Source organism: Spermophilus citellus, assembly GCF_964194105.1.
Source record: "Spermophilus citellus genome assembly, chromosome: 3".
In the NCBI taxonomy this organism is placed as follows: domain Eukaryota; kingdom Metazoa; phylum Chordata; class Mammalia; order Rodentia; family Sciuridae; genus Spermophilus; species Spermophilus citellus.
The window spans coordinates 2,797,890-2,822,354 of record NC_138184.1 but is presented as its reverse complement, the minus strand read 5'-3'; the positions used below and the strand labels follow the sequence as shown (position 1 = coordinate 2,822,354).

The window sequence follows — 24,465 nt, the reverse complement described above, 5'->3', positions numbered from 1 at the left end:
ACCTGTTATTTTCCATTCCTGCTGTCTGGGTGGGGGAACTGGGCAGAGCACCTGGGGATGGAACCCGGGAGGGGCCCGACTCCATTCGAGCCAGAGCTTCTCCCTACTTGAGCCTCGAGGCCTACATCCTCATCTGTTGTGGACTTGGTTGGTGCTGCGGAAGCACCAGGCAGCGCCCTGACCTGTCCATCCTATGTGGACCAACCTCTGCATCTGGTAGAGGGCTTGTTGGGAACGTGGACTCTCAGCCTCCTAGAGACCAGCAGCTTCCGCACCTGCACTTCTGTGTTCCCATCGTCAGAGAGCCCTGGGTGCTGGGCGTGAATCCAGCCCTGGCGCACTGGGGAGGCCTGGAGGCAGCCTTTGAGTCCCTGCAGTGTCCCTGTGCGCTGAGAGCTGGCAGGCCTTATTTCCCAGGGTTGCCTGGCCCAAGATGGCGTCGGCCTGACTGTGCTCATGCAAATCACCACAATCTGAATTGCTCCAACTCGCCCGATTCATCCTTATCTCTGGAGGTCAGAATTCCAAAATGAATCCTCTGGGGCTAAAACCAAGGTGCTGGCAAGATGGTGCTCCTCCTGTAGGCTCCAGGGAGTCCCCACCTGGCCTCTTCCCGCCTCTTGCCCCACCTCCTCAGCCAGCAGACCAGCACCAGGCACTCTCCCTGATCCCTCCCCTGAGGACGCAGGGCAACCCTGTCTCTGTCTCCTTCATTATCCCACCTGCAGAATCTCTTTTGTCACAAATGGTAGCATATTCACAGATTAGGTCCTGGACACCTTGGGGGCGTGGCATTGTCTCTGATCTCAGGGTTGCCCAGTGCAGACTCTGGAGAGCTGATGTCCTCCTGTTCTCTGGCTAAAGAGCCCTGCGGCCTGGGCGGCTCTCCTGACTGACAGCGACACAGAGCTTATCAGCAGGGTCACTGGGAAAATTATGCACAGAAAATGAGTCCAGCGCTTGGGAAAGTACCTGACATGTCGTGAGCACCCGGGAATTGTCACCAATGGTGATTACAACGGGGAGGTGTCATGGTGTGAGGGTTTGTGTCCCCGCGGCTGTGTATTGGAGGCTTGATCCTCATAGGGTGAAGATGGGGGGTAGACCTTTAGAGGTGGGGTGATTAGGTCATGGGGGCAGGCCCTGTCAAGATTAGGTAGTTCTTGTAGAACCTTCAGCCTCTACAATTGTGAGTTAATAAACCTCTCTTCTTTATGAAGTGCCCAGCCTCTGGTATTTCACTGAAGTAACAGAACACAGGCTGACACAGAAGGTCAGCCCCATCAGGAAGGTAGCCAGGGGGCTTTCTGGAAGAAGAGGACTGAGTTAGACAAATGAGGTCCCTTCCACCAGAGGGGACTGCCGGGCGGGTCCTCCAGGTGAGTTTCAGCAGTTCCAGGAAAAGCTGGACCCAGGGCCACACAATTGCAGTCCCAGCTACTGGAGAGGCGAGGCAGGGGGACTGCTTGGCCCCTCAAATTTGAGACTAGCCTGGTACTAGCAAGACCCCATCTCAAATTTTTAAAAAATTCCAGATAACTGGGGCTGGGGATGTGGCTCAGGCGGTAGCGCGCTCGCCTGGCATGCGTGCGGCCCGGGTTCGATCCTCAGCACCACATACCAACAAAGATGTTGTGTCCGCCAATAACTAAAAAATAAATATTAAAAAAAATTCTCTCTCTCTCTCTCTCTCACACTCTCACTTTAAAAAAAAAGATGATGATGGTTGAGTTAAGCTGTGTATAATTATTAAGATAATGACTGACTGCTGTAACTGGATGATGCTAAATTGAAACAAGCTGTGTATTCAGTTGTGTATATAAACCTCTGCTGTCCGGCAATAAGGCGGCTCCTGCTACCTCGGGTACCCGCTACTTTTGAGTTCTCCAAGAGTTCCTGTTGAATTCTCGCGGAGTTCCCCTTGAGTTCCCGTTGGGTTCTGGCAATAAAGTAGTTCCTGTTTTGAACCTACAAGTGGCTCGTGACCTCCCGGTTATTTGTGCCCAGCCAGACTGCAGCAAAGGTGGATGGTGACAGGGATGAGGCCTTTCACTTTCCCAGAGCCTCAGGATGGCCACAGTTAGGCTGAGGAGCCCGAGTGTTATTCCTGGGGAGTTACTTCCTTGGTTTTCGATCATCAGGTGGCGGAGGGCCCTTCCCCCACAGTGCCCAGGTGATATCTAAAAGGAAATCGAGGCATGAAGGGTGGAGAACAGGCAGAGATTACACAGGAGAGTTTATTTGTCAGAGCTGACAAATAGGGCTGGGGATGTGGCTCAAGCGGTAGCGCGCTCGCCTGGCATGCGTGCGGCCCAGGTTGGATCCTCAGCACCACATACCAACAAAGATGTTGTGTCCGCTGAAAACTAAAAAATAAATATTAAAAAATTCTCTCTCTCTATTTAAAAAAAATAAAATAAAAAATAAAAATAAATAAATAAATTTTTAAAAAAAAGAGCAGACAAATAAAGGCCACCCCTCTAAGAGGAGAGAGGCCCCGAGATGTTCGGGCTTCAGCTTTTGTGAGGTTGGGCTTTGGAGCTGGAGCTGTGGCGCTGTGCGACAGGCTGGGGACCTCAGAGCTGGGCGGTGGGAATAGCATGGGATTGGCTTAGGTGGATGGCACCTGGGGCTTTCCAGAGCCAAGGGGTCATGTCCTTCTGCAATTGGCTTAGGGTTATGGTACATGGGGTAGGTCACTAATTGGGGTGGGGGTTGAGTAGAAGGAAGTACAGGAAAGGGAAACTTATAAGGTGGCTGCTCAGATGTTAAGTCAAGACCCTGTATTCCTCCCTTTTTTGTTTGTTATTGGGCCCCTTAAGGGACAGGGGCGTAAACCAATCTTTTTCCTGCCGGGAAGGGGCGGCATCTGGACACTTGTCAGGGGCGCAGGGTGTCATTGAGGCCGTGGTGAGGGTCAGGAGGTGATGGTGACCCTGGACACCCAATGTTGGTGAGGGGTTGAAAGTACTGTGACAGCAGCTGGTTCATGGTTTGGTTCGAGATTTTTTGAATCTGATCTTGAACAAATCTAACGACGCAAGGGGGGCATTAGCAGAAGGCCTATGACAAGGCGAGGGGTCAGGAAAGGAAGTGCCCCTGGAGAGGGGGGTGCTTAGCTGCCATCCCCCGAGAGAGGAGAGCTGTTGTCTCCAACGTCCCAGGGCCGGTTGGAGTCGCTGTATCCTGTCTTTGACTATATCAGATAGATTGACAGAAAAACAGCTTTCCTCCTGCAGGTAAGACACCGTCTGCCTTTCTCTGCTGTTAGTAGGTCCAGCCCATGGCCGTCTTGGAGGACCACAGAGGCTAAGGAGTCCAGTTGATTCTGGAGGGTTAGTGTGGACTGGCTACCTGTTGAATGTCCCCTACCAGCTGATTGGAGAGTGATGGAAACAGGCAAGGGGTGGTTATTCCTGCCATGACCCCAGGGTGGCCAATGGAGAAACAAACTGCATAGCCCATTTGTGTCCAGGGCTCATACGAGTAGAGTAGGGACTTCCCAGGAGCTGTTCAGGCCCAGAAGACCTGCTGCTAAGTGAGAGCAGCCCAGAATCTCTCGCCAGGAGGTGTGAGGCCTGACAAGCTGTCCCCATAACAAGGTTGGAGAGGACAAGGGCCCTTACTTGGGGATATAAATCCTTAACATCCCCAGAGTTATCAGGAATATAAACACATCAGTTAACTTTTAATGTCACAGATGTCCGTCCTCTCAAGATGCTGTTAAGGTACTTAATGTCATCTGATCTTGTAAAACCTTTCTATTGGTATGACCTCTGTGTCTGGTAGAGAACCATTTATTTCTGTACTTGGGGCTAGATAATCATGTTAGCCAGTTTTTAAATATTTATTTTTTAGGTGTAGTTGGACACAATGCCTTTATTATGTTTCTGTGGTGCTGAGGATCCAACCCAGGGCCTCTCGCATGTGTTGGGTGAGGGCTCTACCACTGAGCCCACAACCCCAGCCCCCACGTAAGCACATATCAATCCTACCTGTGAAGGAGGTTAGGAAGATGTGTAGGCCTTAAACGGACTAAAACTTCTGACTTGGCAGTTTCACTTGGTAGTTATCAGGCATTCCTTCCGAAGAATCTCTCTTTTGTAGCCTCCAGTCTTACTTATTTTAGGGGGCTATCACAAATGTATATCCAAAGTGACACTTAACTACTATTATTTTTAAATGCTCAGGGACGGCTGTTTTGGTTTAACTGACTTGCTACGTGTTTAAGACGAAGCAGGTCAAACTGACTGTTTCTATCTGCTGTTAAAAGCCACCGAGTTCCCATGGGAGTCATTCTTGGGGAACTGGAGAGCAGCTGCTTAGCTCTGCTCGTGCCATTTGCGCTAGGATGGGTCCAGGTCTTGTTGACCACGTGGCTTCCCTTGAAAGCATCAGGGGTGTCTCTCTTCTCCAGTGACTGTCCTCTTCATAGCAAGTGCACCGAGTGGCTTCCTGTTCTCCAGTGGCCTCCTTAATCGCCCGCCCCAGAGTAGTTCCCTGTTCCCTGGATTCAGACTGACTCAGAGGGCAAGAGCCAAATAAAATATTGGTTCTCTTGGCCCTTTTAATTTAACTTTAATTTTTAAGTCTTGATCTTAAACATCCAGCAAGTCAGTCTCATTAGTCTTAAATTAAGAGTACTGGGCTCGAACTTCAATGTCTATAAGCTTACAGTCATTGACACTTTCATTAATTGGCCTCTGTATTATCCTATCTGTCCTATAGGTGACGGCTTATTATCAGGTTGTGTGTTCTTGAAGGAATACCTCTGCAAAACATGAACAGGCAACATTTAGACAGTTTATAAGGAAAATACAAAATAAATTTAACAAGAGTAAAAACATATTACAATATTCCAAAATAAGTTATTGTTTAATCACAGGCCTTAATTCCTTCAAGATTACTTGCTCAAAAAAAAAACCAAAATTTAATGAACACAATGTTATGGGTAAGTTAATGTCTTAAGAAATCTTTGTCCTTTTAACACCTAGATTAAACTTTGGTTTATATTAGTACATTAAGATTTGACCTTAGGGGAAAAAACCTTGAATAACTTTGACTGATTGTTTTACATACATATATAACCAACTTACACAGATCTTCCTTCTGACTTATTTAAACCCTTTTATTTACTTCATCACATAAAGACTTTCTTATCCAGAAACACTTTCTTTTCCTTCTATTAAATATGGTTCCCATACCTAGAACCTTCTAATTTCTCTTTGCCATCTGCTGGACACAATACCTTTATTTTACTTTCATGTGGTACTGAGGATTGAACCCAGCACCCTGCATGGGCTAGGCAAGCGCTCTACTGCTGAGCCACAACCCCATCCCATCTTTGCCATCTGTTAACCCTCTTTTCTGTTCACATTCTGAAACAATTCTGGTAAATTTCTGAATTTAGATAAATAATTTCATTTTAATAAAAAGAAATACTTTGTTATTGACAGTACTCTTAATTGGAACAGTCAGAACTTTTGGGCCTTTGTATACAGAAATCTTCTATAACCTTTGTATATAGAATCACATCTGTTTACCATTTCATGAAAACACAAATGTTCAAACATATAGAATTATACCTGTTGGGACTTGAAATTTTTAGTAACCTTTTTCCAGTGATGACAAAGCAACTTTAACCCCCACCCCCATTTTTTTCATTTACCAATTTATTAAAACATCAATAATGTTACCCAACGGAATTTGAATTAGGAATACTTGATGGTATATTTAAGAGTTAGCATTTTAACCTTGTGAATTAATCAGATGTCTAACAAACACATTTATGAGAAGTCCCATGTCAAATCTACTTTACTTATTTTTATCAAGATATAAGCGTATTGAACAGTAGCCATTTCTTCCTTGTTGAAGAAAACTCCTAGAAACAATGGATATTAGACATTTCATAGACATCAATATTTTATTAGTTCTTTGACCACCTACAGAGACATAAGTTTAATTTTAAAGACATCTTTACTTTCATCTCTTTACCCCATTTTAATTGAAACTTCTTAAATCGTGAATTAAAGGTATTTGGATCCATTTTAATTTATGAGCGTTCATTTTCAACCTGCCAATGTTGATATCTTGTACACGACATACGGACACACACACGTATGGGCAGACAACACAACACACAGTGTGACACATACAAGAGTAAAGGCCATGTAGCTTTTCGCAGGTGAGTCTCCATTGCAATGTTACAGCTGTTTAAAAACTCCATAGTTGAATAAAAATAGGACTGATCAGAAAAACATTGACCTAGGTGCAGAGGACCAAAATTACGAGTTTAAATTATGGAATTTAGGGGGAAAAAGTCCTAGAAAAAAATGACTGGCTGGTAGTTAGTAAAGTACCATACAATTTACTTTTTGGTTTAGTCTGAGTTCAGGTAAAAGACATTTTTACTTTGTGTGTGTGTGTGTGTGGGGGGGGGGCTCAGCAGATATCTTCCATTTGCATTTCAACGGAAGTCCTGATGTCGGTCAGGCAGGAGCTGGGAAAACTGCTGTCCCTAACCCTGCTCCCAAACTCACCTGTGTTCCTCAGGTAGGAGGGTGTTGGGTAGGATCATATGAAAAGTTGGATCCTATGATTGGGTTGGATATTGGAATTCCTTAATGTGTCCTGAAGGTGCCGCAGTCAGGCTGGGCACAAATCACCGAGCCCCGCCACAAAGCACTTGTATGTTCAAACAGGAAACTTTATTGCCTGAACTCCACCAGCACTCCAGGGACACTCGCCGGGGACTCTCTGGGCTCTCCTCCAGCTCCGCACCTACTCACTCGACAAGGGAACTCCAAAGTAGCCGGCAGGGACCACCCTATTCCCGGAGCCTCACCATTCTGGAGCCACCCTATTGCCGGACAGCAGGGGTCCATATACGACTGAATACACAGCTTAACATAACCATCATCATCTCAATGGCTCGCTGGTGTCACCCCTCAACCACTCCCTTCTGGCAGAATGCCACGTGTCATCCCCACTGGGCTGTGGCCCTCAACACCCTAGCCTCCTTTTGATTCAGGAGAAGGTCACTAAGGGAGAAGGGATGTGTACCCAAACAACTCCCTCCACCCCGCTACTTCCTGAAAGGGAAGTGGGGGGTGCGGGCTGGGTAGAGGGGGCTGTGCGACAGTGAGTAGCAGGTGGACCGAAAGTAGGTGCAGGAGTCGGAGCAGAAGGTGGAGAGCGGTAGGGAGGGGTTTATCAGCAGGTCGAAGTCTGGGGTTTCAGAAGGTCCTGAGGGTGAGAAGAGAGGGTTTAAGAGCCAGCAGAGGGGCTGGGGTGGTGGCTCAGTGGTGGAGCGCTTGCCTCGAATGTGTGAAGCACTGGGTTCAGTTCTTAGCTCCGCATATAAATAAATGAATAAAAAAATAAAGGTCCGTCAACACTAAAAAATATTAAAAAAAAAAAAAAAAAAGAGCAGAACCTGTGCCCGAGAACAGGAGGAGCAGAGGGATGGTTTGGAAGGAAGGAAAGAGAAGGCCTGGGGGTGGGGATGGCCTTTCATTTTCCCAGATGCTCACAATGTTTGAAAGATCCGTTACAACACTGGGATCTAGGGTGCCGTAAGTGGACATTCAGGGTCCAAAGGATACTGAGCCAAGATCTAATTGCACAAGCCAATAGGTTTTGGGGGGCTTAGGTCTGGGGTGGAGACACACCCTAGGTTAGCCAGGAAGCAACCCAGGGGACTATGGGAGGGGGCGGACAAGGAGCCACCCACGGTGAGATGCAGGGGGTGAGTTCAGAGTGGGGTGTCCCTCAGTTTCTAGTGTCTCCCAGTTGGGAGGACAGTGATGCTCAGGGGTCATCACCACTGCTAGATAAGCGTAGGGGCAGAGGCCTAGAACCACAAAAACAAACCACCACCACCACACACTATTATTGTCTCATAGGAACCACCCAGACTCCTGGGTCTCTCTGAGGTTGCTGTCAACCACATAGAACTTGGGTCTGATCCACCTGCGGAGCTCCTTCTGATTTCTCTGAGATCTGTTTCCCATGGCTGTTTGGAGGGTAAGTCGTCATGCAGCAATTGCTAACTGATACATCGCTTGGAGGATTTTCCCTTGTTGCCATCTCGTTCCTGTGACCCCACTTCCCGGTGGTGTCTACAGAATACCCCACTGAGGGGACCAGGAGGTCAAGTGGACCTGGTCTTGGCTCCATCCATCCCCCCCTCACTAGTCCCGTTCCAGCTTCCCCCGCTGCCTCTCTGCTGGAGATGCTCCTCTGCCACATGCCACTGGTCACTCATCTTCTTCGTGGGTCTGATTCCTTTAGCCTATCTAAGACCGTCTCTCAATCTGCAGGCAGTGGCTCCGGATGCTGAGGCAGGTGGGTTTTAAGTTCAAAGCCAGGCTCAGCAACTGAGCAAGGCCCTAGCAACTTAGCAAAACCCTGTCTCGAAACTTAACAAAAAGGGTTGGGGGTGTGGCTCAGGGTTTAAGCCCCTGGGTTCAATCCCTGTTACAAAAAAAAAAAAAAAAAAAAAAGACCTCCCAGCAGGTTTGGTGTGGTACACACTAGAGTCCCAAACTACTTAGGAGGTGAAAAGGGAGGATTGCTTGAGCTCAGGAGTTCAAGACCATCCTTCATTCCTGTCTTCTCTTTTATTTTTCTCCAGGGTAGGTCATCCTCGCTATCTGGAACCACCTAGATCTTTCATGGTGCGTCCCCATTTGACAGTGAGTCCCATGAGGGCAGGACCCTGTGTTGTGCCCTGCTGAAGTCTACTGGCCTGACAAAAAGGAGATGCTCAGTACACGTTTGAGGACTGCCTGCTTTTCTCTTCCACCTAACGTAAGGATAGGTAGCTACAAGGATTCTTGTGTGTGTGTGTTTTCGTGTTTTTGAGATGGGATACCAGCAATCCTGCCTCGGGCTCAGCAGGACTCACAATCCTCCTGCCTCAGCCTCCAGAGCTGCTGGGATTACAGGTGTGGCCACCTTGCCTGTCTCATTTCTGGAGTAATTTTAAGGCAAACCTTAAATGTCATTTCACCCATAAACACTTTGAGTGCATCTCTGGCAAATACCTTTTTTTAACCTTTATTTTTTTGTTTATTTTAATATTTATTTTTAGGTTAGACACAATACCTGTATTTTGTTTGTTTTTATGTGGTGCTGAGGATTGAACCCAAGGCCTCACATGTGCTAGGTGAGTGCTCTATTGCTGAGCCACAACCTCAGCCCCAAATACCTATTTTTTAAAAATACTTTTTTAGTTGTAGATGGACACACCATATCTTTATTTTTATGTGTTACTGAGGATTGAACCCAGTGCCTTACACATGTGAGGCAAGTGCTTTACCACTGAGCTACAGCCCCAGCCCAACAGATACCTTTTTATATTTTATATATATATACACACACCACACACACACATTTATACAATATTTATTTACTTGTAGATGAAAACACAGTAGCTTTATTTTTGCTTGGTGCTGAGGCTCGAACTCAGTGTCTCACACATGGAAGGCAAGCACTTTACCACTGAGCCCAGTCCCCAAATACCTATTTTTAATACAATTATCATGCCATTATTCCTCCTAAGCAACTTAAATCCTTCATGTCATCTAAAAGCCAGACATATTTAAACTTCCGTGATGGTCTCAAAAACGGTGGCCATGCCAGGAATCCCAGCGGCTGAGACAGGAGGATGGCAAGTTCAAAGCCAGCCTCAGCAAAAGCGAGGCGCCAAGCAACTGGGTGAGGCTCTTGTCTCTAAGTAAAATAGATAATAGGGCTGGGGAGTGGCTCGGTGAGGAGTGCCTTCCCTCAAACAAAATGTCCTTTTGGGGGGTTGCTCAGTCATACAGTGTGTGCTTAAACCGCCCAAGACCCCGGGCTCCTTCCCCAGCAAGCCCCCCAAAGCCTTTCCTGCGCCGACCCCTTTACTCATGTTGCAAACTGCTCCAGGGCTCCCTATAGCCTTTTCCCATCCCCACTTTGTGCCTTTCCTCTCCACCTCCCTCAAAACCAAGGCAGCAGCCCTCCGGCGCTCCGGGCACGTAGGGAAGCCGCCTTCTCTCGCCCGCTGGCCGGGTGCCTACGCTGGAGACCCTCCCGCCACTGATCCACACCCCGGGCCCACCTTCCGGGGCCGGCGCCACTGGAGCCCACTTCCTAGGGAGGCAACGTAAAGTGCCAGACTCCCGTCCAACCGCTCTAGGCGCCTCGGGTGACAGCGCTCCCTCTCCAGCCACGCGGTCTTCTTGGGGGACAGTTCGCGGAGGGCGGCTTGAGCCGTCACCCCGGGCGTCTCCTTTGCAGCCCGCACAGCGCAGCACATGCCCCCACGAGCTTGTCTCCCCCGGTGCCCTCCGCCCGGGAGGGCCCGCAGGCCACAGCCGAGGTCGGCCCCAGCCCGGGAAGGCCGAGGGGCTCTGCACGTCCTCCCGTTGAACTGGACTTTGTTGCGTAAGCGCTGGGTGCCAGGGGAGGTTCTTGAGTAGGGCAAGGGAGAAAGCCAGCGCATCCTCGGCGGGGTCAGGCGGCGGGTAGCTCAGGCACCCCTTCGGGAACGCCGCGGGAAGCGCGCCATCGCCCCGGCAACGGATTCCGGAAGAACCACCGAGACGTGGTCCCAGAGTGCAGAGCGGCCGCCCCGGGCCAGTGAGGTGCGAAGAGCTAGAGAGTTGCGCCGGGCCGATTGTCACGTGGGCGGCCGCTAGGGAGGGACTTCCGGCAGCGCGGTATTTTCTTTCCGGTTGTTGGCTCCTGCCGGCTCCTCCCCGACTGGGCCCTGCGCCCCCCGCCCCGCGCGGCCCCCCGCCGCCGGGCCTGCTGCCACCATGAAGAAGTTCTTCCAGGAGATCAAGGCCGACATCAAGTTCAAGAGCGCGGGGCCCGGTCAGAAACTCACAGACTCCGCGGGGTGCGTGACGGTTGCAGGGCGCTAAAGCCCGGCGGGGACGGGACGGGTGGTGAGGAGTCTGAGCTCAGAGGCCGGGAGGCTGACAGGGAGAGGCCGGGCAGGCCGAACGGCGAGATTCCGGCAGCAGCGGGGGGACGGGGGGCGTGCCAGGAGGGGCGGAGCGTGGGAGAAGCGAGAGGGGGCCAGGGGCGGGACAAAGGCGGAGCTCGGGGAGGGGACTTGGGGGCGGGCGGGGCACGAGGGCGGAGCGTGGAAGCTGGATGGGGCCTGGGGCGGGGAAAGGGGCGGAGCGCGGTCAACGGGGGGGGGCAGGAGGGGCGGAGACAGATCAAGAAGGATCTGGGAGGGGCAAGGGGTGCAACCTGGGGCCAGCTGCGGATGGTTCAGGAGGGGCGGACGGAGCATGGGGGCGGCACAGGAGGGGCGGAGCATGGGGGCACCTGGGGGTGGCACAGGAGGGGCGGAGCATGGGAGGGGGTTGGGGGAATGTGGGTGAAGTTTGGGAGCCTGGGCTGGAGTGAGATCTGGGGGTGGGGCAAGAGGCCAATGGGTACTGGCTGGTGGAAGATGAGGGAGTCTGGGGCTGCAGTTGCCGGAGGAAGATCAGAGACCTAGAGGAATAAAGGAGAGGCTTGGGAAATATCTGGAATGACCTGAGATTTGGGGCTGAACGTGGAGGAGCAAGTACTGCAGGGATCCTGGAGTGTCAGTGAGGCTGAGCCTCCTTCGGAAGAGGGCTCCTGGGTTCTGGCCCTGCAGTGCTAGGAAAGGGGAGTGAGTACTAGGAAGAGTCTGGAAGGCCAGCCAGCCTGAGGCTGTTGTCTGGGGTGTAACCTGAGTGGCTGTGAGGGGCCAAAGGAGGTCTGGGAGGTGGGAGCCTTTTTGCCAGGAGATGGAGGCCTGGTGGGAGAAGTGTCTGTCCACTGGAGGCTCCGGGGGAGGCATGGGTGGGAATGGAACAGGTGTGGCATCAGGCGTTCCTGTCTGAGACTGAGGGCGGGTGGGGGTGAGGAGATGGGGCCTGGAAGGCTAGGGCTGCTGCAGGAGGCAGTGATGAGCTCAGCCACAGTATGTGGGGGATAGTGGAAGGAATCCTGGAGGGGTTGAAGGTAGGGGAGGAGCCCAGAGGCAGGCAAGAAGGGGCAGGGGAGGCACTAAGGTGTCCTGCATGAGGATTGGGTGTCCTGGGATCTCAGGGGTACAGTGCTGATTTGGAGAAGGCAGGCCATGAGGGCCAGGTAGCCAACACCTTGGGTTCCTGCGCCCAGGCAGGGAGGAGGGTGGCAAACCTGGAGATGGTGAACAAGTGGTGGGGCTGTGTGATGGGAGGGACATGGGGGCTTGGGGCTACCTCAGTCTAGGGGTTTAGGAGGAACCAGGAGGACTCAGGGTGGCCAGGGAGAGAGCTTGTGGAGGTCCACGTGTCTGTGACATGTGGCCTGCTGGAGTGGGACTTAAGAGCAGCATCCAGACTGTTGGAGGCTTGGGCAAAGGTAGGGCCTCGTGCTCTAGGGCCTGCCTTCCAGTGGGACAGTCAGCACAGATGCCACAAGAAGGAGGTGGCGCTGAGGCCCCTGGGGAGAGAGAAGTAGTTGGTGGGCAGTGAGGCAGCTGTCAGGTGGTCCAGGAAAGCCCCTCTGAGAAGGTGGCATGTGAGCTGAGAATGGGACTCCGCAAGACCAGTATGTGGCTCTCGGCCCCTCAACAGCACCCCCTGCAGACCTGGTGTTGTCCCACCCCCAGGTGGAGTGTTCTGGACAAAGGTACAAAAGTGCAAACCTATGGAGGACCAGAGGGGAGCCCCGAGTGGAGGGAAGTGAAGGTGGCACTTGAGTTTGTCACGCGAGCCACGAGGGGGTTGGCGCAGGGGAATGGCGAGCCAGGCTTGGGTTCAGGGATCCCTCTGGTTGCCCAGTTAGAGTCCCTGCAGGCTGGCAGTGCTGTGGAAGTGCTGTTCCATGGAAAGGTCTAGACAGTGGATGATGCCGGGCGGGTTTGCGGGAGCCGTCTCTTCTTCATCTCGAGACCCTCAGTTGCGGGGACGATGGAGAGAGGTGGGGTGGGCAGGAGGCAGGCCCCCAGGCGTCAGGACAGGATGGCTGCCGAGTGTCTGATGGAGCAGAGGAGTGAGGGTCCAATACTACGCCAGGCCCCTGGAAGGTTCTGTGGACCTACAGCACAGATGATGGGGACCGCTGGGGTCAGGTGGGGTCCCAGGGGAAGGCGGGACGGTTGTATCAGCGCAGGCCCCAGAGGAGTCGCTGCCAGCACCCTCTATGCTAAGTAGTCACGGAGCCACCCGTTGCCCATCTGGGGTGTGGAGTATGACACCAGGGTGACAGGGATCAGGCCTTGTGGTCAGCCCTGGCAGGGATAGCTTGCCCACGCTCCTGTGAGCCCAGGAGGGTTTGTGAGGAGGGGCCAGAAGCACTCCTGGAGAGCCTGCGGGAGCACACGGGCAGGGCCAGCCAAATCCAGCAGGGCAGGCCCTCCACAGTCCTGTGCTGAGGGACGGAGGGAGGGAGGGAGGCAAGGTCGTGACCCATGGGCCTCTTCAGTGCTTGGGAACGTCAGGGTGACTTCTGCAGGGGAGGATGCTGTGGGTCTATTTTACAGATGTGGGTGTTGAGGCCCAGCTGGGGCACCACTTGCCCAAAGGGGCAGAGCTCCAAGTAGAGCTGCCTCTCCTGCCTTCAGAGGCTCCTCCACTGTATCAGGACTGTCAGGGCCCTGGGTGGCCTGGGAGGGCGAAAGGCAGTCCTGTGTAGATGGGCACATGTCTGTCTGAGGGGTCAGGAGGCAGGAACGAGGATGGGCAGGTGCTCTTCCTACTTCCCCGGGTCAGCCTCCCTGGCCACCCTGGGAGGCCATTTACTCCCCTATCTCTGCCCAGGGAGAAGGCCCCCAGAGAAAAGCCCCAGCAGCCAGCCCTCAGGCAGCCCCGCCAGGGACCCACTGACGAGGCACAGATGGCAGCAGCAGCTGCCCTGGCCCGGCTGGAACAGAAGCAGCCCAGGGCCCGGGGCCCCACGTCACAGGACTCTATTCGGAACCAGGGTGAGTGGTGGTCATCCTGGGCTGAGGTGGGGAACCTAGCACTTGGCTCTGGGTGAAACAGTAAACAGGGTGTTTTAAAGTCAAGAGGGATGTGCCAGGTGGGAGGGTGGCACTGGCCTGGTGTCAGGGGCGCGGGTGACAGAGGTGCTCCTTGAGGAAGGAGGGCAGCTGAGCTATGCAGAAGTGGGGGTGGGAGTGGGGGTGCACAAAGACCAAGCCCAGCAAGAGGACTAGAGCCTGACCCAGAGTGTTGGGTGGGCGGGCGCTTGCCAGGCTGGCAGGCCTAGTGCGGGTGGGGCCCGGGGCCAGGCCTGGGGCAGGGTGACGGCTGTCCCGTTTTCCTCTCTTCCTCTCGTTTTCTTCCTCCAGTGAGAAAGGAGCTGCGTGCGGAGGCGACGGTCAGTGGTGGTCCTGAGCTTCCAGGGACCAAGGAGGTAAGGCTTTTGCTGTAGAATTGCCCCCAAGGCGGGCGGTGGGGACCCCTGGGAGGGCTGCGGCAGAGCTTGAGCCAGGAGGACTTGCTGCCAGGGGCATAAAAGAGGTGTTGTGTCCACTCCGTGCTGCCCCGAACCACAGAGGCAGGTGGGTGTGGACGCCCACGCTGTCTGGGGCCTCGGGGCTCAGCACCCCGAGGGTGCCAAGAGTGCTCCCAAGGTTCCCAGAGGTGACGGCTGCTGTCCTTGGCCAAGAGGGACAGGACTGGAACCTCTGTGTGCCTTCAGAAGCCACAGTCTGGCACAGCCCTCCTGTGTCCCGGGGCCTGGAGGGCTCCATGGAGGAGGGATCCTTTGGGAGTCTCGGCAGAGCTTGGCCAGGAAGCGGTGATTTTAGAATGGAAGAGACCCTAGACGTGGCCTAGAATGTGAGGTACTGAGCCCCCCGACTCCAACCCAGCCCCCACACTCGCTCCCAGTAGCTGGGGAGTGGCTGCAGGCGCAGGAAGCCTGCGAAGTACAGTGGCTGCTCCCGGCTGGCCTTGCTCGATGTCGGTGCCCTGGGAACTGGGGATGGCGCATGGGCCAGGGAACCTGGGAGGAAGCGCTCGGCCCTCAGCTGACAAGTGGAAGGGACGGTGGGGGCCAGGAGCGCCAGGCTCTACGGGCCATGCTCGTCGGCACTGTCCTGGGGCCGCCTCTGTCCACAGTCTTTGCTCAGCGCTCTCACCCTCCAGGTACCTGAGCCCAAAGAGGAAGGCTCGACACACCTCGCGGTGCCTGGCGTGTACTTCACCTGTCCACTCACGGGGGCCACTCTGAGGAGGGACCAGCGGGACACCCACATCAAAGAAGCTATTCTGTCGGTGAGTGCAGTCCCCTGTGTGTCCTCATCCCAGGGCAGCAGCCAGTTCCACGTGGGCCTCGCCCTGCCTTCAGGCCTGTGATGCCTTCCCCAGAGAGGGCAGCACCCAAGGACGCCATCAGAGCAGAGCAGAGGGCGCCGCCACCCCTCAGGCCCCCCTCCTGGCGGCTGCTGGAGGTAGCTGTGGTCCTTTTCTGAGATGCCCTGAGGCGTCTGTCCGTCTCTCCTCCTCCACATAAGGGGCCGCAGGCGGGCTGGGCATGCTTAGCTTAGACACTCGGAGGCAGTCTGCGTGAGGAACTGCTTTGGTATATTTTTTTCCTTGTAGCTCTTATTTTTTTAGTTGTAGATGGACGTGGTGCTTTTATTTTTATAATTTTTTACTGTAATTTGTTACACGTGACAGCAGAATACATTACAGTTCCTAGTACACGTACAGGGCACAGTTTTCATGTCTTTGTTATACACACAACATATTCACACCGTTCGTGTGTTCATGCCTGTACTGAGAGAAATGATGTCGGTCTCGTTCCACTGTCTTTTTATCTCCATGCCCCCTCCTCCCCAGGACACAGTACTTTTATTTGTTTATTTTTACATGTGCTGAGGCTCACACCCAGTGCCTCACGCATGCTAGACAAGCGCTCTACCACGGAGCCCCAGCCACAGCCCCTTGTGGCTCTTTATGTGGAAGAAAAATGCAGGAGGAACACAGAGGATACCTAAATACCCTTTACCCAGCTGTTTGGGTAGCCTTTTGTTGCAGTAACCAAACCGTTTGGTAAGAACAACTTAGAATGGAGAAAGTTTAGTTGCGTTCATGGTTTCAGAGGTCTCAGTCCATAGATGGCCAACTCGGGTACACTGGCCTGAGGTGAGGCAAGGCATCATGGTGCTGGTGTGCAGAGGAAAGCTGCTCTGCTCCTGGCAGGGTCCGGAAGCAGAGAGAGAGGGGAAGGGACCCCAGGGAGATGCACCCTGCTGGGCCTCTCAGTGACCACTCCTCTGGCCACACTCCTGACTACATGTCAGGTCATTCAAACCAGGATGGACTGGGCGGTCCCAACTCCCACCGTCCACTCATTTCACCTCTGAACCTTCCTGCATTAGCACTGGAGCTTGGAGGGACACCTCACCCCACACCAGGACACTCAGGGTGAGTTTTCCAGCTGTTACAACCAGTCACTGCAAACCTGGTGGCTTAGACAAGCTGCATGTCTGTCCTGGCCGTTCTTTTGTATTTGTACCCTCCACACTGTGACCCTAGGCTTCCCTGGGCAGGATTCAAGTGCCGCAGTGGGGGTCCCTCCTGAGACTCCAGGGAGATTCTGGTCCCACCTCCTCTATTCTCAGGAGGAGCCCACAGCTCCCGCCCCTGCCTCCTCCTGAGCCAGTGGTGCCAGGCCAGGTGTTTTCCAAGCTGCCAGCTCTGCTTCTCTCCCTATTCTGGCCCCTCTGGTTACCTGGACCTTCCTGGATGATCCAGTACACCCTCGTTCCCTCTGCTGCTTAATTCTCCTTTGCCATGAGGCTTCTCCTCCTTGTGGTCGCAGGGATTAGGATGCAGGCGTCTTTGTGTACGTGAGGGGGGGCATTAATCTGCTGCCCCCCCACTTGCCAGGTGTTAATGAGATTTGTGCTCCACTTTCTTCACCTACCCTCATCTTTTCCTGAGCTGTCTGTGGGAAAGTTCTACATGCTCTTTTTTTTTTTTTTTGTGCTGGGAGTTGAACCCAGGGGCGCTTAACCACTGAGCCACATTCCATCCCTTTTTATTTTATTTTATTTTTTTTTTTAAACTTAGAAAGATCTTTTTTTAAAGCAGTGACAAATATGTGCAGAAGTAAGTGTCCAGGGGCTCAAAATTCAAACCCCACACTTCATAGCAAGAGCTCATTGTGTAAGCATTAAAACACTGCCTGATAGTTCAACATTCAAGCTAGAAATGAAATTTTAAGAAACATAAGCCGTGTCTTATCCAATTTCACAAGGTGCTTCCTACATGGGACATCAGGGCACTGGAAATAATGATCCTCTTGTGTTGAGTGTAAGTTCTTGAGCTCATCTTTGGTTAAGATAAGCAAGGTCTCCAAAGCTGGAAGTCCCTGGGAGCTGCAGTTCCAGTGTGAGGGCCTGAAACGTTTATGAGAACCATGCAGGAAACTAGCATTTCCTTTAAGTGCTCGTCAGGAGGACGTCTGCCCTTAGAAAACATGAGAACGCACGAGTCGGCAGGTTTGCCAGCCTTCTTCCAATGATTTTAAGGAACATACTTCAGAGCTGATAAGAAATTTGGAGAGGTGTCTCCCAGTTTCCATGTTATGGGGCCATCCTAATCCCTCCTAGCAGCCAATCATCCCTCTCCAGGTTGTTTTTAAAAACACCTGCGGGAGCCCACCGGGGGATTTTGTTATTGTGATGGTTCTTTCAAGGGGACCAGGGGCTTGAAGGTAAACGAAGGGGCCCCACAGGAGAGTCTGGAGCCCTATCGTCTGCACTGGCCATCTACAGGTCAGGTCCCGCACTGAGGCACCTTTACCAGGAAGCAGCACCTTGAACCCTGGCGGCCATTTCAACCTTTCCCAAAGCTTTTTCTAGTCGAAATTATCTTGTCTAAAGGATGCAGAATGGCTTGAGTTAGAGCTGGACATTTGACCACAACCCTGACCACGCCTAGAGGCGTCCAGGGGCCTCGGCCACCTGGGGCCAGTTGACCCAGCAGGGCGTTCAGGAAGAGGTGCCTATGAGCCTGGGCGGAAAAGGCGCAGAACCCCAAACCTCATGTTGTGGGGCTCCTCTTCACCTCCAAAGGTGGCCTTGCCGCCCTGGAGAATAAACCGGGCCATCCCTCATCGCCACAGAAACCTCACTCATCACAAAGTGTCCTTTGTGGTTCTGACAGCCCTACCTCTCCTGGTTCCCAAATCGCTCACATCTGAACTGTTTCCCCAGCCAGGATTGTGGCGAGGCTGCCCCAGCCACCGCCAAGTTCGCATACTCCGCGCTAGATTAGAGGAGAGGCCTTCCTCCGCCGCCTTCACGGTACTGCGGCGGGCAACACGGGCCCCAAAGTTTCTTTGCTCCCCCAGAATGCGGCCGGAGGGCCGAGTGGAAACTTGGAAGGGTCAGGGAAGCTGGTACTTGGCATCCACATGGCGTCGGCGAGCAGCTGGAGGAGGAGCGGGAGCCCTGGGAGTCGGACCTCTCCCTTGCGCTGGGCCCGCTCAGCGCCGCTCCTGCGGAGAGCGGTCATTGGGGGGGGGTGCACGCGTGGCAGACCCGGGTTAGAGGTGTGCACCTCAAGCCGGGTCGCTTGGATCCCACGGCGACTCTGCCTCTGAGTCCGGAGCCTCGAAGTCTCGCTCTGACGCCCTTTTTATTTTTTATTTAGAGACAGGGTCTCGCTGAGTTGCTTAGGGTCTCACTAAGTTGCTGAGGCTGGCTTTGAACTCCTGATCCTGCTGTCAGCCTCTGTGCCACCTGCGTGCTCTTTTTTTTTTTTTTTAAATTATTGGTTCCTTTTAGTTGAACATGACAGTAGAGTTGGGCATGATGGCACATGCCTGTAGTCCCAGCTGCTTGGGAGGCTGAGGCTGGAGGATCATGAGTTCAGAGCCAGCCTCAGCAACCTCAAGACCCTAAGCAACTCAATGAGACCTGTCTCTATTTTTTTTTTTTTTAAACAGGGAGGGAGGGAGGGAGGGAGGGAGGGAGAGAGAATTTTAATATTTATTTATTTTTTAGTTTTCGGCAGACACAACATCTTTGTTTTTGTATGTGGTGCTGAGGATCGAACCCAGGCTGCACGCATGCCTGGCGAGCACGCTTGAGCCAGATCCCCAGCCGCGAGACCTGTCTCTAAATAGAATACAAAATAGGGCTGGGGATGCGGCTCAGTGGTCCAGGGCCCTGAGTTCAATCCCCGAGTTCAGTCCCCGGTACCAAAGCGCAAAAAACAAAAACAAAAACAAAATGACAGTAGAGTCCATCTGACCTGATCATGGAAGCGTGGAAGGCGTCCTGTTCCAGTGAGGAGCCCAGCACCTCTGGTCCCCTCACACGGCTCTGCCCAGTGCCACACACGGGCTCTTCCGGGACTTATTCAGCAGCTTGTGTCAGGCGATTCTGGTTTTGGCTATGAAAACAGGCAGTGAGGGGCCTTGGCCACAGTCACAGGGTGGAGCTTGGGACAGAGGCCACTGCACTGTCCTCTGGGGACTCTGCTAGGGGCATCCCGCTCAGGCTCCCTCCAGTGGTGAGGGAGAGCCCCGTTCCTCACCAGGCTTCCTGGTCTTTGTTCAAATTGTAGCCAAAGCGACACCACGGGATAGACTTCCCCTGAGCCTCCCTCATTAGGGTCAGGCTGGCTGTCCTCTGGGAAGGGTGGCTCTTGGTTTGTAGCACTGTTTATCAGTGAAACTAGACTTCGACTAGGACGTGGGTGGGTTGCAAGTATTTTCCCTCAATTGTTTGTTTTGACTGGACTTAAGTCACTGCCCGGGAGAGATTTTGATCTCTGTAACTGAAGGTGTCAGCCTTCCTTTATGGTTTCTAGTTTGGGGTCATACTTAGGAAGCCATTCTTAGCCCCCTCCTAAAATAATAATCCTGTGGTTTTTCTAGCATTTTTCTGTTTGCTTCTCCTTGTCTTGCCTGGGTGGTGTGCGGCACTGTTGGAAGCTCTCACGCAGCTGGAGTCCACCTGCGGGGAGCTATGAGCGTGAGGCGGTTTTCCTGGAGAGCTGCCGATTTCCCGACCCCGTGTCGCGAGAGCACTGCTCGCGCATGTGAGGTTTGCCACAGGCTCACATGTGAGGTTTGCCACAGAGAGTCTGGGTTCCTTCCTGACTGCCTCTCTGCCACCTCTGGCAGACCTGCTTTCTCTGTCCCCCACTCCCTGGCAATAAAACTAGCAGGTGGGCTGGGTCCCAATCAGGCTGGCGGGGAACTGGCTCATTTGGGAGCCGTCGTCTGTGTGCTTCTGATGCAGCTGCCCAGGGCCACCATGTAGCTAGGGAGGGTGCTGGGAGGACAAGGCCCAAACCCACCTTCCAGGAGCTTTAGGCAAGCTGGTGGGCCCTTGCTGGGCTGCTTTCCACCCCTCCGTCCTCTGTACCTCCCAATTCACCAGGACTTGCTGGCTGCAGGGCAGCGTGTGTGTGGTTTGTTCCATGGTCGTGCACAGGGAGAGCACATGCTGTTCTGGTCCTGTAGGTAGGCCCTGTCCAGGTTTGGGGCACTCCTGTGCATCCTCTCTGTTACCGGACACCTGTGTGCCCCTGGGTGAAGATTCGCAGTTCTCCGTCTGCGGGGGTGAGGACCAGCAGGGCTGGGCGTCGTGTGCCAGGATTGCGGGGCCCACTGCTGGAGTTTCCCATGCCAGGGCGAGAGGTAGAGATCTGTCACTTTAGGCCACACTGATCACCAAGGTCACAGAGAGGGCAGCTGTTTCTCTCCTGCTTTGGTGGCCATTGCCCTGTGCCTGGAGATGAGAGTGCCTGAGGCACGACTGACCACTGGGGTCTTTCTCCTCGACTCTGTGCCGTGTGTGTAGTTGGATGGCGGATGCCCCTGCTCTGCCCCAAGAGAGCCAGTGGCACCACTCTGGCCACTCCTCTGTGGCCGGCTGTGCAGTGTAGTATCAGGAGTGGCTCTCAGCACGCCATGTCCCCTGCAGCACTTCTCCACAGACCCTGTAGCCGCCTCCATCATGAAGATCCACACGTTCAACAGAGACCGGGACAGGGTGAAGCTGGGCGTGGACACCATCGCCAAGTGAGTGCAGTCAGCCACCCAAGCCGCTCCCAGTGGGGCTCTGGGGACTCGGTGGGGCCAGGAAGGAGCAGAGACTGGGAGGGAGGCCAGGCCACCTGAGGCCTCAGGAAAGGGGTCGGGCCTTGGTTTACCTGTCTGCAACAAAAGGGTCTCGGGAATTGGGGGTTCACCACCCTGGTTTCCCTTGAGGTTATCTGAGGAGTGTATAAGGAGAATAGGGACCAGCTCACTCCAGCATCTGGTTAGGCAGATCGGGTGGATCCAGAAGTGCCCATGAGTACAGCTGCCAGGGCACCGCCCACGGAACCCCCAGCCCTGCCGTGCCTTTGCGCAGGGGTTGGTTATCGTCTCTGTCTATTGTCTGATCTCTATGGTTAATCTGTGTCCTTGGCAGATAGGACTGAGAGGCCAAGCATAGGGACAGCCCCTCTGGTTGGCTGTGAGGGTGCCTGTGATTCCAACCCCAAGGTGCAGCGCCAGGTCCCACTGGGCCCTTTTTTCTTCTTGCTGCTGCTGATGCTGCTTGTGACTCTTAGCTGTTGTCCCCTGGTGCTGGCAGTGTCAAGGAGCCAGGGACCCTGTGTCCCATTCCCTCGTCCTCTTCTCAGGTACCTAGACAACATCCACCTGCATCCTGAAGAGGAGAAGTACCGGAAGATCAAGCTGCAGAACAAGGTGTTCCAGGTGAGGGCCGCAGTTCAGCCCGCACAGCCGGCCTCAGCCATGGTGGGATGGCCGGCATGGCGGGGGGGGGGGGGGCATCTTTGAAGTGGCCAGCAGAAGGTGGCAGTAAGGTGACCGAAGTCACATGCCGTGGATGGGCTTGGTGGGCGGCTCCCTGCCTGGAATAGTCTGACCCTTATACTGGGAAGGCACACGTGACGTTCTTCTGCAGCAACAGCGGGTCTGGTGACACTCCGGCCTGTGTTCTGAGCAGAAGCTGTGTCCTCCCCTGCTTTGAGGATTCCCCAGCAGTCCTTGGGGTCTGCCTCCTGCCGCTGGTGGTTGGCCTTTAGGGGAACTGTGTCCTCCAGGAGGTGCTGGGGGAGCTCCAAGGTTCTCCTTAGGAAAGCAAGTTTGTGCTCAGCTCTGCCACAACTTCAGGGTTTGGTCGCCATCAGGGGTCACTGGGCTTGTGGCTGAGGGGGCCCTGTGTGACCTCTGCTGCACTCCTAGGAGCGCATTAACTGCCTGGAAGGGACCCACGAGTTTTTTGAGGCCATTGGGTTCCAGAGGATGCTACTGCCTGTCGCGGATCAGGGTGAGGCTAGAGGAAGGGCCTGGGCTGAGCCTCAGGTGGGGGTGAGGGGCTAGGTGAGAGGGCCCGGCTTGGGTGGCCCTGCTGCAGTGTCATCTGTGTGGGGGTGGCACAGAGGACCTGGAGGAGTTCTACGTGCTGAGTGAGGCCGCGCTGGCGCAGCCCCAGAGCCTGGAGCGGCATAAGGAGCAGCTGCTGGGTGCAGAGCCCGTGCGGGCCAAACTGGACCGGCAGCGCCGTGTCTTCCGGCCCTCACCCCTGGCTTCCCAGTTTGACCTTCCTGGGGACTTCTTCAACCTCACGGCAGAGGAGATCAAGCGGGAGCAGAGGCTCAGGTGGGCAGGCACACCTGGGGCCCCGGGCAGGTTGGGTTTGGGGCCCAGGCAGCTGCCTGAGCCCTACTCTCTGGGTGTGGCTTGCAGGGCTGATGCTGTGGAGCGGTTGAGCGTGCTGCGGACCAAGGCCATGCGGGAGCGGGAGGAGCAGAGGGAGCTGCGCAAGTACACCTACACGCTGCTGCGCATCCGCCTCCCTGACGGCTGCCTCCTGCAGGGTGGGCCCAGGGGCCAGGGCAGGGCTCGATCTTGCTACTGGGCCTTCAGCTCTTGTAGGGCCAAGGCCCTGAGCTGCGCTCTGCCCAGCTCCTCTCAGACTGAGTTGCTGGTGGTTGGGCTTAGGGGCACAGGAGAGGGCCAGCCTAGTGGCTGCATCTGACTGTCCTGCTTCCCAGGGACCTTCTACGCCCGGGAGCGGCTGTCATCACTGTACGAGTTCGTCAGGGAGGCCTTGCAGAACGACTGGCTGCCTTTTGAGCTGCTGGCCTCGGGAGGGCAGAAGCTGCCAGAGGAAGAGAACCTGGCCTTGAACGAGTGTGGGCTGGTGAGCGAGGGGCCAGTGCTGGTGATGCAGTTAGGACCCCCAGGGGTTCACCAAGGAGGACCAGGAGACATCCTGGGAAGCTGATTGCTGTGTCGCAATCACTTTGTCACCAAACCCTCCCTGTGGTCTGTGGTGCTCATAGGGCAGGACTTAGGATAGCTCCAGGCCAGGACTTAGGATAGCTCCAGGCCTGGTTCCTGTGTTAGCATCCCATCTTCCTTCTGGTGCTGTGACCTTGCTGTTATCTTGAAGGGTTCCTAATTTCTTGCTGCCTCTTGAAATGGGCCTGGTGGGTCCTCTGAGGAGCAGAACTACGGTGGAATGAAGGGGGGGGGTGGATTTCCCAGAGAGGATGCCCACGGGGCAGGTGCAGGTCTGCTGCCCGGAAGGGAGGTGAGGGCCTGGGTGGGAACCTGGGGCTCTGCCTGGTTCTGATGGCTTTAGCCAGGCGGGGGCATCTCCTGGCCAACTCGCCCATCAGGGGACGATCTGGATCCCACTGTCCCCCCACAGGTGCCCTCAGCCCTCCTGACCTTCTCCTGGGATGCCGCTGTGCTAGAGGACATCAAGGCTGCGGGGGCTGAGCCAAACTCCTCCATCCTGAAACCCGAGCTCCTGGCGGCCATAGAGAAGCTCTCCTGAAATAAAGGCAGGGTTGGCCTCAGCCCACGGGTCTGTCTCATGCTATCCCTGTCCCCTGTCCCAATCCAGGGCCACCCAGCCACCTTTGGAAACACTGGGCCTGGCCCCCAGCCCTACTCGGCTGGCTGGAGGAGCTGTGCCCGCCTTGGTGGCAGCACCTCTGACCACCATTTTGTAGAGCCCCTGGGGCGGGCAGACGTGTCTCCCTGGGCAGAGCTTGAGCACAGGTTCCATGTGCTGTGTATGGGGGTGGCCCCAGCTGGCCCTAAGCTGGTGACAGTGGCAGGAGAGATGCTAGCCTAACAGCACAGTTGACATGTAATTTCTAAATTATGAACCTAAATAAATAAAATATTTGAAAATAGTTTCCTGGTGGTGAATATGAACCACTGGACTTAGGGCAAGGGTCACCTCTGCTGAGCTCCCCACTACAGAGGGCTCAGCATGGCTCATGCTCTCAGGGCTGTTGGCTGAAGGCCAAGCTTTCATGTCCGATTGTCCCTAACTGCTCACAGAACCTCAGTGAGCAAGCTTTATTTAGGGGGCCCTGTGCCAAGTACCTGAGGCCCAGGGCCCCTTTGGGATCCCCTAGCCCTGGGAGGGGTGTGTTCAACTAGCTTGTTGCTATAACAGGACATCCCAGACTCGGTGTGAAGACGAGGTTTTCT

At 54.3% G+C, this 24,465-nt stretch overlaps 1 protein-coding gene across 1 annotated transcript; it reads left to right on the top strand.

Annotated features, from left to right (window-relative positions):
- The first annotated feature begins 10,418 nt into the window (after window positions 1-10,418).
- On the top strand, window positions 10,419-24,162 carry UBXN6 (UBX domain protein 6). Its single transcript, XM_081288530.1, has 11 exons — window positions 10,419-10,888; window positions 13,782-13,945; window positions 14,315-14,379; window positions 15,117-15,245; window positions 20,921-21,018; window positions 21,627-21,702; window positions 22,195-22,279; window positions 22,392-22,611; window positions 22,699-22,829; window positions 23,007-23,155; window positions 23,669-24,162. The coding sequence occupies exons 1-11, from the start codon at window positions 10,806-10,808 to the stop codon at window positions 23,795-23,797; spliced, it is 1,329 nt and encodes a 442-aa protein (XP_081144656.1). The 5' UTR covers window positions 10,419-10,805; the 3' UTR covers window positions 23,798-24,162.
- Window positions 24,163-24,465: the final 303 nt, after the last annotated feature.